Source organism: Notolabrus celidotus, chromosome 18 (assembly GCF_009762535.1).
Source record: "Notolabrus celidotus isolate fNotCel1 chromosome 18, fNotCel1.pri, whole genome shotgun sequence".
Classification (NCBI taxonomy): domain Eukaryota; kingdom Metazoa; phylum Chordata; class Actinopteri; order Labriformes; family Labridae; genus Notolabrus; species Notolabrus celidotus.
The window spans coordinates 19426734-19440613 of NC_048289.1; the positions used below are offsets into that span (position 1 = coordinate 19426734).

Consider the following 13880-nt stretch of genomic DNA (forward strand, 5'->3'; position numbering starts at 1 on the left):
GTAGCAGGAAAGCAATAACCAGAAAATGGTTGCAACTAGGTCCTCCAACAGTGGACCAGTGGTGCAGGATCGTTAAAGAAATGTACTGTATGGAGAGACTTACTTTTGTTTTAAGACTTCAGTTGGAGAAATGTATTGAATGCTGGGAAAAATGGATTGTGTATGCACCTTGAATAGTATGGCATATGATGATGTAAGTGTAAAAGAATATTTTGTTCTTGACTGTAACACCCATGATGATCTCATGTTCTTTGTAAAAAAAAAAAAAAGGGTACTGACGTCAGTATGAAGAAAACACCAATATGAGCTTCCAGGTCATGTCTCTGAGCCAGTGTTTCATATGACTGACATCTTTTTACAATGCCTATGTCAGAGTCTTCTCACATTCACAATTATGGCATACAATCTAGAGTCACTTCCTCAAAAGTGGATTGTTTTTGTGAGACACATCAGACATCTACAGACCCCCCCCTGCCTCCCCCACTGGGACGGACTGAACGTGGCTCTTTGAAGATGGTGGCTCTGTTTACCCGGTAGATTTCATTAAATTAAGCTTACGTTGGGCCTCTTCTTTGCCTGATCAAAGCTGCTGCTAAAAGCCATGCCACCCTGCTTGCCCCTAACTTGAAATAGCAATCAGATGGGATTTCATAGTCCTTTTTAATACTTTTCCCACTCTGCCTCACTTTTTTTTTTATTTTGGTCAAGCTAGCATCCCCTTTGGTACCTGTGTGCCACGACCCAGCACCTTTAAGACCCCCTGCATCCCGTCTATTATCGCAATGAAGCTGTCAGCCGAGCCAACAAAGCTCCACCTCGTATATACACCTTTGGGATGCCCGTTTGATAAGTTGTCTTCCTGGATGAAATGGCTGGGTTACCGAGGTCGACTCGAGCCCCTGTCTGGAAAAAGGAGCAGGAATGAGGTCTCAAGCTGGCACACCAGTGCTAGGAAGACTTCAAACCACGGGGTGAATGGGAGGATGAGAGAGCAGGTTAAGGGGGGAGACACCCGTGGGATGCCGGTAGGGGGTGGGTTTTGTGTGGGGGGGAGGTTGGGTAGTGAGGGAGTGGAAAGGGCCTTGATATCCACAGAAAGCACAACAAAGCAAGAGCTTTTTACATTAAAAAGAAAGGAGATTGCCTCTTTTTTTTTTTTTTTTTTAGCAGACGCCTTTTCAAGCAGAGTGTCATGTCCTCCCCGGGCATGCAGGAAGCGGGAGGCTGAGCCCGGCTATAGCATTTGGCACATCTAAGGCACATCTGAGGGGGCTGGAGTTCTTGCCTTCTGAACACTTGCATCAGATTTATGGGAGGCCGGATATACGAGGTGTAACTCTGTGAGGTGGGTGATCCTGGTTTAAATGTACACTGATCTGACCACGCCACACATGGTGGTGTAGAAATGATGATGACCGCAGAGTCACAGTTACAAGAAGGCAACTATTCTTTTATTCTGTATCCACTCTGACTTCCCTGCTGCTGCTGCTGCTGCTACCTTCTGTTTTGCATGCCAGTATTGTGTGCAACCTAAGCATTGCAGAAGAATGGTAAGAAATAAGTCAAATGCATCAGTGAAAAGTAGAGTTTCACAGGATGGATGCTAACTTTTATAAAACCAAAAAAAATAACACATTTTCCCTGATATGCCCTTAAGACAGGCATAAAAATGCATGTAATAAAAAATTAGCCCCAGTATCAGCCACAGCAGGTGCTAACTGCTTGATGATTAGGCAAGCTAAGTGTGGGGAGAAGAAAAGTTAAAGATTAATCATCAGCCAATTAAATGCCCACAGTGAGGAAAGTAAACTGTCTTGGCACGGAGATCTGCTCTGTGATCTCAGTCAGCACATCTCTGTGGTGTGCTCACAGATCAACTAGCACACCACATTCACATCCAAATGTGTTGTTTATGCCTGCTTTTACTTGTTATTGGTTTTTTAAATTTTGGAACAGGAATGAATTGGGTAGAAATGTTGTTAATATTCCAACATTTTTGTAAAGCACTGATTTTATTGCATTCTTATCAGATATTGAAAAAAAATGTTGTAACATAAGTATTGAAGATTTCCAGTTTAACAGAATGTTTATTTTGATCAAAATGGACTCTCAGCTTCAATTCTTCTTGTAACTAGAGCACCACATAGATTGCAATTTCATTATCACAATATAAGTATTTCCAATAAACTCATAACAAAAGTCTGAATTTACCACTACAGACACTTATCACTTTTTTTTTTTTTTTTTAAACAAGACTGCTTGCATTTTAAGTTTTGGATGGAGGTTTAGTAAAATGCCATGGTCATTCATACACACCATTTTGATGCAGGAAGATGAAGCGAACTATCATCTACCATCAATCACCATGAATTGGTGCCAATTTAGTGATGGGGAAAAATACTTGTTGGACTGATTTTAAATTCAGGAGACGCGATGCAAAATGAAAAAATACGATACCTTACCATATGATAAAATACAGTACAACACAATAAGATACAATATGATACAGCAAGATAGAATACAGTACGACAAGATGCCATACAATATAACATCATGTAGTATGATAGTATGATTATACGATACGATACAATACGCCATTATATGTACAATACGATACAATATTATACGTATGCTACAATACGATTTTATATGTAAGATATGATATGATACGTACAATATGATACGTACAATATGATACAATATTATACGATATAATTTATGTACGATACGATACGATTTAATAAGTATGACATGATACGTACGATATGATACATTATACGTATGCTACGATACGATTTAATAAGTATGATATGATACGTACGATATGATACAATATTATACCTAAGCTACGATATGATTTTATAAGTATGATATGATACGTACGATATGATACAATATTATACCTAAGCTACGATACGATTTTATATGTATGATATTATACGTACGATATGATACAATATTATACTTACGCTATGTTACGATTTTATATGTAAGATATGATGATACGTACGATACGATACAACATTATACTTACGCTATGTTACGATTTCATATGTAAGATATGATATGTACGTACGATACGATACAACATTATACTTACGCTATGTTACGATTTCATATGTAAGATATGATATGTACGATACGATACAATATTATACATACGCTATGATGCGATTTTATATGGACGATATGATACATACGATACAATACAATATTATACGTATGCTACGATACGATTTCATATGTAAGATATAATAGGATACGTACAATACGATATGATATGATACAATACTATACATACGATACAATGTGATACGATACGTTATTATATGTACAATACGCTTTTATACTGTACACTGTTATAACGATATGATATGATATGATTCGATACAATAGGTACGCTACAATATTATACGTACAATAGGATACTGAATGATACAATGTCATACAACAGGCCTATTCAATTAGAGGCCCGAAAGCAACCCTCGAGTGGCCCGAAAGCAACTGCTGAGTGATTGTGACTTGGGTCCGGCAAGAAAAAAATATTTTACTAACACTGACAAGTGCTGCTCTTTTATTGTGTTTATGCCCTTTTGGATGTGGCAATACATTAATAAACATCCAGTGTGTTTGTTATCTTATCTATTTGTTTTTCTTTTAAATGGTTAACTTTGCTCACTGTCTGCAAAAAATGTCTGGCCCAGCTCATGTCCTTAGTCTGAAAATCCTGCCAGACCAAATATTTAATTGAATAGCCCTGTCAAACATTATCATACAACATGATACAGTCACGTACAATATGATGTGATGAAGTAAAAATTGATACTAAATAGTAGGATACGATGCAATACATTCAATTTGATGCAGGAAGATACAGTGAAATATTACACGTTACAATACCATATGATACAATTCGCTACTATATAATACGATGCGATACGATGTTAAAAGATACGATACGGATCGGTACTACATGACACACTTTATTGCCCCTTTAGGTACACGTTTCTTTGACTCCAGAACGGTAAAAAAAAACATCCATTCTTCAATATCTGGTCATTTACATCTCTTCATTCTGCTATTCATATGCTATTCTGTTCATGATGTTGAACAATGTAGTCACACACATATATATCAGGTGTTAAATTACTGAGGAAAGTAAAACCTTTGATTGTTTGTTTACCTAAAATCCCCAAAAAAGTTATCAAACTTTGTTTGAACGACTTAATGGCAAGGTTAAGTATTGCACCCACCTGGAGTCAGTTTTCTGTGGATCAATTTTAAAGTTCTTAAATGTATGATTCAGTATTTATTTTCCAACTCCTTTCTGGGGTTTTGGGGGTTTATTTCACAGCACATTTGATTTGTGCAAGGACTCCTCTGCTCTCCAACTCAAGGCCAGCAGGTTATTTACACTACGGGTTTATTATTGTGTTGTGGACACCAAAAAAAGAAAAACAAAGCTGGCAACACAAAACAATAAGACAACACAAATATGAAAGATAGTTAAAGGCGCAGATTTTGCAAGGTAAAAACCTGAATGCTAACGATGAATCAAAGAGCTGTTACGGTAGGAGGTAAAATAACTAAAGCAAGGAAAGAAAGGAGCAAGCAGGGACACAATAAGTGCTTCTGTATATTGTATCATTAAGTCAAATATTGTAGCCAACAATGTGGACTAAAAAAAAAAAGAGAGACCCATAAGACCAGCCTGCTCATTAAGCTTTGATACACGCTCTTGTTAAAGTCAAGATGTACAGTGATTTATGAATTACTAAACAAGGCCAGATTCTGCAGCAACAACACAAACACACAACCTGCTCTCAACAGGCATCACTTGCAAGTTCAAATCTGAACTCTGAATTAACCCCGATGGGCTCACCGCTGTGCTTCAGTGTAATGCTGTCGGTGTGTGTGTGTGTGTGTGTGTGTGTAAGGTAGTCTGTGTGTTTTGCGGGAGAGTGAGGGAGGGAGTTTTTTGCAGAGGAGCTTTACAATGAACGTGTGTTTGAGTCGCAAAGCATTTGAGGAGATGACAACTTATAGTGTGTCAAATGCATTGACAGTATTTTTGCAGTAGTGTACATTTTGCATCACACACTTGTACAAAACACAAGATTTTTTTTTTAAGTACTTACAAAGTCTTTCTCCAGCTTCTCCATTTCCTGCTTGTAGCTCTTCAGCCTGCTGTTGTACATGGCCCGGCTCTGGATGGGGATCTCACGCACCTCCAGGTCCATCTGCTCCATCTGAGACACACAGGACAAAAATGAGTTTTTGGCCTAAATCATCTCTTGATGATTCTGGCCACCTCTGGTAAAATCGCCTTAATCCCTAGTTGAAAGGATTATGCTCTTTATGCCCTATAGGACAATTGCCTATTTCAAGAGAGTGACTTAGGCCATTTTATTCTTCTCCTAAGTCAAACTTTTTGATTCTTTAGGATGAAATGTCTGACTTAGGCAATTTAAAAAGCTTTCATGATGGCAGCTGATTCAAGAAGCAACATAATCTATAGTGCAGAAGAAGCTCTAAACATGATTCTTGAATCAGTTTCTACCGGTGTGACATTTGTTCAGTTTGCTTTATGGGATTAAAGGACAGTTAATAGTCAGGTTTCAAAAAGTTGTCAACATTGGTTGTTGGAAATGGGTTAAGTTCAATAAAAAACCCAGCAAAGAAGACCTGGAGAAGTGAGGAAAGAGACTGCCTCCTGACCAATTTGATTTACCTGACATTTGTTTAATTGAACTCAGGGTAATATCAGCTTTGAGTTTGCAATATGGTGTGAAAGGGCCGTTTAAGCCAGGTTTAAAGTTGCCTAAGTCACACTAGAATGTTTGAAAATTGGCCTAAGTCACTTTATTATTTAATGTTGCATAATTGACACAACGTTCTAAGTATAATAATAATAATAATAATAATAATAATAATAATACATTTATTCTATATAGCGCTTTTCAGAAACTCAAAGACACTGTACAACTGTTAAAATCAATACAAGCAAGGAACAAGGAACACAGATCAAACAAAACAACAGTACAATCACAAATTAAAAGCCAACTTAAAAAGGTGAGTTTTTAAAAGAGATTTGAAAGCTGAAGGGTCAGAGCAGTTTTGGATATGGGAGGGGAGTGAGTTCAAGAGGGTGGGGGCGGCTAAGGAGAAGGCTCTGCCCCCCCCAGGTTCGGTGCTTGGCTCTGTGAGGTGGGGACAGGAGGTTGGCATGTGAGGAACGCAGGTTACGGGAAGGAGTGTGATGGTGGAGGAGGTCAGTGAGGTAGGTATGTCAACAGTCATTCACTGTCAAGGCCTTTTTGATTGAAATGATTAATAAATATCATATGCTCTGCATTTGGTAAGGTTTTTTGTCTTTTCCCAAAAACAAAAAAAAATGACTTAGGCCATTATTTTAACAGGGTGATGATATTTGCTTACCACGTGCGCATTTCTGTAAATGTTTTGTTGCCAAGTCTTTAAAAAAATCATACTTCCTATTTTCAAAAAGCTGCTCAAAAACAGAAGTCGTGACAACTCTGTAAATATTAAAACTTTCAGAAACAAGTAACTTTAGCAGCATTAACTTTAATGTGTTCCAGTGTTGATTGTAAAAATGAAAACTCCTCCTGCTCCACGTCACTCAACTCGGATGAAAGCTGCGACAGAGAAAGCCTGTTCTGTAAATAAATACACAATCAAATATGAGAGCCCCTTCATTGCGGTGACATGCAGAGGCCCAACGACGTCGCCGTGAATGAAGTTAAAGCACATTTGATGTATGGCGAGACAGGTCTCTGTGTGGCGGATTTGGAGGAAACTAATCACTGTGACATAACAAGACAACTGCGACAACAATTTGTCTCTGTCAGGTGACTTTGCTCGTTTTTAAACAGCAACATGAAGACTCCCACCTCCAGATAATGGCTTGAAATGTGTCATAGGGGTGTCACTTAAAAGCAGATTACTGGAAAGTAATCATGTGAGGAGGAAGCCTCCTTGCCGCTATGTGAAGTGTGTGTGTTGTGTGTATGTGCGTCTGCATGTCATGTCACCACCAGGATAATACAGGTGCCGTTGTCTGGTGCCAGTGAAAATTGTCTCCTCCCTCTTTCCACAAATTCATTATTTAGGAAATGGGAAGAGGAGAAAATTACTGATCAAAGACGTACCAACTCTCTGACTTCTTCAAGCTGTTTGTCGACATTTAGAACCAGCTGTGTCTTCTCCTCTGAAAGGGAAAAAAAACAGCAACATATTGATCAGCCGACAGAGGAACAGCGCTTCATGACAACAACCTAACTCCCCCGCAACGGGGGAAGAGAGGGGGAGAGGGAAAGAAAGAGACTGGGAGAAAACAACACACGAGGACACATTTGAAGATATATTTACACATTCTCTCTACACGACGAGCCAACATTTGATGTCTCGTAGTTATTGGCGTCTATGAGGCCTTTGTTGGTTTCTGTTGAGGAGCAGTGAGACACCTCGTGCCAACTCAAAGGGAAGGGAGGTGTCAGCTTTGCTCACCTGCCAGAAGTATGAGTCCCGCTCAGAATGACTAACGCACTGTTCTGCACCTCACCCCATGGCTGCTCTAACACATTACCCATAGAAACTCATTACAACCTGCTTCAGTTCTAGAGAAGCGTGCAAACTACAGTTTGTCCTATTGTATGTACGGCAGCAACACTACAGCTTCATTTGTCTTTGTGTGAGAGCCACTCTTTCTTCTGGAACATGATCTTCAGGGTTAAAAAGTTATCTGTATTGAGGTTTGGTCTAGAAGTTAAAGATAAGATAATATATAATATACCTTTTATTCATTCCACAACAGGGAAATTTAAGTGTTACAGCAGCAAAGTAGATGGTGCAAAACAGTATAAAGCAAACAAGAGCCTATAAAATAGCAATTATTAAAAAGTTATTAGCAATTCAATTTAAATAAGTAAAAATAAGCATATCTTACAACATATATACACAACCAAATAAGTAAATTCACAAATATTTCCAAAACCAATGACGCGGTGGAAATATAATAAATGAAAAGCATCAATCATTATTTTTGGAAAGCAACTCTAAATACAAGGGGTGGATGAAGTTGAAGTTTTTATTTTATTACCATGTCATAAATATATTTATATGCCCTGCATGCACAGGCATACATGACACCATGAACTCATACAGTTCAGGGTCAGAATGCTACAGAAGAAAAAAATAATTAAGACAGTCATACACTAGCTAAAGAGACTAGGGATGCACGATATTGGATTTTTTGCCAATATCCGATATGTCGATATTTTACAACTCATTTAGCCGATTACCGTTAACAATATTTTTTTACCTCACACCTTATTGCAGAGATCATCAATTCTCTTCTGTATTGGAATCTACAGTATCATCACATCACAGTTGTTATGTAATCTTCATTTCTTGTGTAAAATAAGAAAAATACTTAATACTTAAAACTGTATATTTATTTATGACAATTGCTTCAAACAACATTCACACAAAAATATACATCCTACTTAAAACTTGGATGATGCTCTCCCTGAGATAATCATAATTTACTTTAATCATTTTACTTGCTGGACAAATAATAATGTGGACACATTGCATTATTTCTGGAAACACACTTATTATTTATATATATATATACAAAATTTAGTTGGAACCTAATTTGAGAAGGGTGCTGGTTTAGCTCAGCTGTTGACATGCTGCATGAGCAGAGGCTTAAGTCCCAGAAGGGGGCAGCCCAGGTTTGGTTTGGTTCAGACCCTATGCCCTTTGCCGCATGCCATTCCCCACTCTCCCTTCACAGTTCCTACTGTATACGCTGTCCTTTCTCTCAACACTGGCATAAAAGTCCATAAAGTAGTGAAAAGAAAGCTTATAATGGTAATACTTATCATTTTAAGAGTTAAACTACAAGTAGTGTAAGGTTAGCAGGAAATGTACAGGTGTCATCCACTCAGTCCTACCTTAATGTCCCTGTAAGCCATGCATGTTCAACGTTCATGTCTCATAAGTCTATACAGTACATGCGTCATACTAATCGGCTTAGTAAGTTAATTAAGTAGTTAGTGTACAAAAACAAAGAAAGAGAACATGAACTGTCTTATCCTGACTGGGAATGATTCAATATGTGTAAGACCAGATGTCAATCAAACCGAAACTTTGGGATGTCACTGTTAATTAACCCTCACAAAGACAAGCATGGTGTGTCCCTAAACACTCTCCACTACTCCCCAGCTCCAAGCAGCTTCAGCATGTCTTCTGTGCTTTATATAGTGAACACTGACAGCACACACACACACAACACACATAAAAGGAAATCTACCAAATGTAGCATATTTGCTAGGACTTATTTATTCAGTCTGGCTTTTATGCTTTTAAGGTTTTACGATTTTATTTCTTACTTTTTATTTTCTTTTGTTTTGTATATTGATTTAAATGTTGCTTTGAGATTTAATTAATTTTTATTTTTAATTATTTCATTTGTATTGTTATTTATTAATTCAATTATTTATTTCATCTTCTCAGTTTTATTGATATTTTCAGCCTCACCTTTATTTTCAACTCTTATCCTTACCCTTTTTAATGTATTTATTTGAACTATTCATATTCTTAATATTAATTTGACGTTTTTACTTATTTTAATTACACATATTTTATTCTATTTTATATTTTATATTTTATTTTTGTTGGTGTGCATTGGTCTCTATTTTAAAATCCATTTTTGTTTTTCAATATGTCTTGCCATCATTTCATTTCTGCTTCTTTCTTGTTTTTCAATCACTGCAAAGCACTTTGGGTTGCATTTGATTTGAATGAAAGGTGCTATATAAATAAAGCTTGATTGATAGATAGATAGATAGATAGATAGATAGATAGATAGATAGATAGATAGATAGATAGATAGATAGATAGATAGATAGATAGATAGATAGATAGATAGATAGATAGATTGATTGATTGATTGACTGATTGACTGATTGACTGATTGATTAATTGATTAATTGATTGATTGATTGATGACTGAAGCATACTTTGTTGTGTCACTTTCCTGGGTTATGGGTTATCCAAAATGTGACATGGACTGAAAAGCAAAGTGGCATTTTTGCTCAACCAAATTTGACTTGTCAAAATGTCTTTTGTAAAAGCTGTCCATAGACCAACTGCAAACCCCCAACATTATCAAAGCAATAAAAAACAGGGTGTCCTTGATAAATCATGAATTACAAGAAAATATATATTGACCTTGTAAGAGAAAATTATAGGTGAGTTTTTTTAAAGTTCTGTTTAAGCAAGGGTCTTGGAGCCGTCTAACCATGATTACAAAAAAATGATCAAACCTAAAACTTTAAATCTCGGGATGTGACAACTATCTGCCTATACATAGAAATCCAATCTGATTCAGATACTGAATTATCAGCGTGAATAAAGGAGTAGAAGCTCTGAACATCCTCAATAAGACCGAAATGCTGGTGAATCAGTTTATGAACCTTTTCCAAAGAACTTAATGCATAATATTATTTGTGTTTTCACTTAATTAACAGGAAAGACCCCAACTCTAGATGAAGTAAAAATAATATCTCTCTTGAAAAAAGCCACAGAGAAATCTTACCACCGATACATTTGCATATTTTATTTTAAAGTCAAAATATTTGACATACAGCTGCATCTTAAAAAAGTGACTTCAACATTTCCGTCTGTTATTCAGGAATGTGAACATTTATTTTTTTCTAGAATCATAACATGTAAACAATTTTTTTTCCAGCTTGTTCTTTTTTAACTTTTAGAATGATCAATCAATCAAGCTTTATTTATATAGCACCTTTCATACAAATCAAATGCAACCCAAAGTGCTTCACAGCCATTGAAAAACAAGAAACAAGCAGAAGTAAAACAATAGCAAGCCATATTAGGGAAGAAGAAAGAAGAAGAAGAAGAAGAAGAAGAGAAGAAGAAGAAGAAGAAGAAGAAGAAGAAGAAGAAGAAGAAGAAGAAGAAGAAGAAGAAGAAGAAGAAGAAGAAGAAGAAGAAGAAGAAGAAGAAGAAGAAGAAGAAGAAGAAGAAGAAGAAGAAGAAGAAGAATATATTAAAATAAAATAGAGACTAATGCACACCAACAAAAAAATAGGTGTTATTACAATAAGTTAAGGGGTAAGGATAAGATTTGAAAATAAAACTAAGGCTAAAAATATCAGTAAAACTGAGTTGATAAATAAAATAAATGAATGAATAAATAAATAAATAAATAAAAATAGAATAAGATAACAGTTAAAATTACTAAAATAATAAAGCAACATTTAAATCAATATTACATTAAAAGGTGAGTAATAAAATTGTTAAACCCTACATAAAAGCTAAAAAAGGGTAAAATATATATTCAAACTGAAAAAATACCATGTATCTCTCAGTCTATTTTAGAAGATGCAACATCAATCATGGGGAAGACTGCTGACTTCATTGTTAGAAGACAATCATAAACATCCTCCACAAGGAAGGTAAGTCATAGAAAGTCATTGCTGAAAAGACTGGCTGTTTGTATGGAGTGTATCGAAGCATACTCATGGGCAGTTCACTGAAAGGGAAAAGTGTGCTAGAAGAAGGTGCACATTAAGTAACAGGGATGACCGCAGCCTTGAAGGATTGACGAGAATAGTTGATTAAAGAACTTGGGAGAGCTTCACAGAGAGTGGACTGAGGCTGGTGTCAGTGCATCAAGAGCCACCTCGCAGGGAAGGAGCTACAACTGTTGCATTCCTAATTTCAAACCACTCCTGAAACTGAGACAACATCAGAGGTGTTTTACCTGGGCTAAAGGAGTGTTTCAAAGTCCTCTTTTCAGATTAAAGTACATTTTGTCTCATATTTCTCAGTCTCATATGGAATCAAGTCCTGAGTCTGGAGGGAGAGTGGAGAGGCACAGAATCCAAGATGTTTGACGATGTTTTGACAAGATGTTTTGTCGGTCGAGGAAGATTGCTGTCAAACATGAGTCTGGTTGTACTGGAGGTTTCTGCTAGTTAAAAGGAAGTTTTCCTTGCTGCTGTAACTTGTTAAGTACTGCTCATGGTGGATTAAGATTAGATAAGACTGAGCCTTACCCTGTCTTGATAATGGGTCTTGGGTCTAGACCTGCTATGTTTGTTAAAGTGTCTTTAGATATCGTTTGTTGTGATTTGGCGCTATACAAATGAAGATTGATTGATTTATTGATTTATTGATTGATTGATTGATTGATTGATTGATTGATTGATTGATTGATTGATTGATTGATGTCTGATATCATGTCATATGCTGGTGTTGGTCCACTGTGTTTTATCAAGTCCAAAGTCAGTGTAGCAGTCTACCAGGAGATTTTAGAGCACTTCATGCTTCCATTTGCTGACACGCTTTATGGAGATGTCTATTTCCTTTTCCAGCAGGACTTTGCACCTGCCCACAGCGCCAAAACTACCACCGAATGGTTTGCTGACCATGATATACATTGAGCATCAACATGCTCAAGTGTAAACATGAACGTACTGTTGAGATGTTTGATTGATCTAAGGAAATATTCTAATAATTTGAGATACTGAATGGCTAATTTTCATGAGTTGTAAGCTAAAATCAAGCAGCAACCTCCGGTCTAAAAATATGAGTCAATGCGGAAGTGTTAAAAGCTGCAGTTCATCGAGGATCCGCTTGAGGCTGGCTCCGGAAGTACCGGAAGTCACATACACATGAATGGGGAAAAGACGATCTTTGCAGCATTAATAAACATGTTTACAGCCTGGTACAAAAGATGAGTGTAGTCTGAATAGCTCATTTCTCGACGTCCTCTCACTGTGAGGGGGCTGAATTTTTTTCTAATTCGGCAATTTCGAAGATATTGAGATTACCAGTCTTCCAATGAGAGGCACAGCTGCCTGTGGGAACACTGCAGCTGTTGGCTAGGAGGCTCAAAGCCCGCCTCTTTACGTCACACTGGCTCGACAGAAGCAATATGGCTGCCGCAGCCGATCGGTCTCAAAACAGCTCTTCAGAAACAGATGGGTGACGTCACGGATACTACATCCATATTTTTTACAGTCTATGGCTAAAATCATAAAAACTTAAGCTAGGTAGTCACGGAAAACTAGCATGAATTTGAATGTAGCATTTCTCCCCCCCCTCCCCTCGGAGCTCCTCCAAAACTACGCCCCGCTCACATGCACGAGCGTCGCTGATTCGCGACCATATGATCGTGACTGATTCAAAACCGGTCCTCAGCACATCATTTGTGTTTTGCACTAAGTTAACTCATGTCTCACTCAGCGGTAAGAAAAAACCAAAACATTATCATAGTGAAAGTTAAAAACACAAACAAACATGGCTGCTGTTAGTACTCACAACTGTCATGCTAGCATTATCCACTTGAACCGATGACACAATATCAGAAGAAAAGCTATACTACATATAAAACATACACATTTTCTGTAGGACTAACTAAATGTCATTAATTCTTTTGCTTGTCAGAGCCCCCGTGGTGAGAGCTTTTTAGACTCTGATCCGGACTACAGTCCTGAGCAAAGCACCTCATCGGGTCAAAGGGGACAGGCCCAAGGTCGAGCGAGAGAGGGGCAGTCCGTAGAGTAAGGGGAAGCAGAGGCAGGAGACAGGGAGTGCACGCCAGGGAAATGTACAGGCAGGAGGCGGGCAGAACGGCAGGAGGGGGTTTGATTGGTTTCATAAATTGGACCCTAAAGGCAGGGATTGGTTGGTGTTTTCCCAGGTTTACTCCGGCTGTAGATAGCTGCTTTTTTTTTGCTCTTTTTTAGGAACACATTAAGTATTGATTGCCATCGGGACATAAAGATAATTTTAACCATTATAACAAAAAGTTTATCTAAATC

At 37.4% G+C, this 13880-nt stretch overlaps 1 protein-coding gene across 4 annotated transcripts in view; it reads right to left on the bottom strand.

Annotated features, from left to right (window-relative positions):
* Window positions 1-13880, bottom strand: part of vti1a (vesicle transport through interaction with t-SNAREs 1A) — a 158367-nt gene that overhangs the window by 138635 nt on the left and 5852 nt on the right. For all 4 annotated transcript variants that reach the window (XR_004634707.1, XM_034707643.1, XM_034707645.1 and 1 more), the window contains exons 2-3: window positions 7170-7228; window positions 5139-5249 (exon numbers count right to left, since the gene is read on the bottom strand). Coding sequence is in view for 3 of the 4 variants with exons in the window: in XM_034707643.1 (XP_034563534.1) it covers window positions 5139-5249; window positions 7170-7228 (170 nt within the window). In the remaining variant the exon portion in view is untranslated. The remainder of the gene's footprint in view (window positions 1-5138; window positions 5250-7169; window positions 7229-13880) is intronic.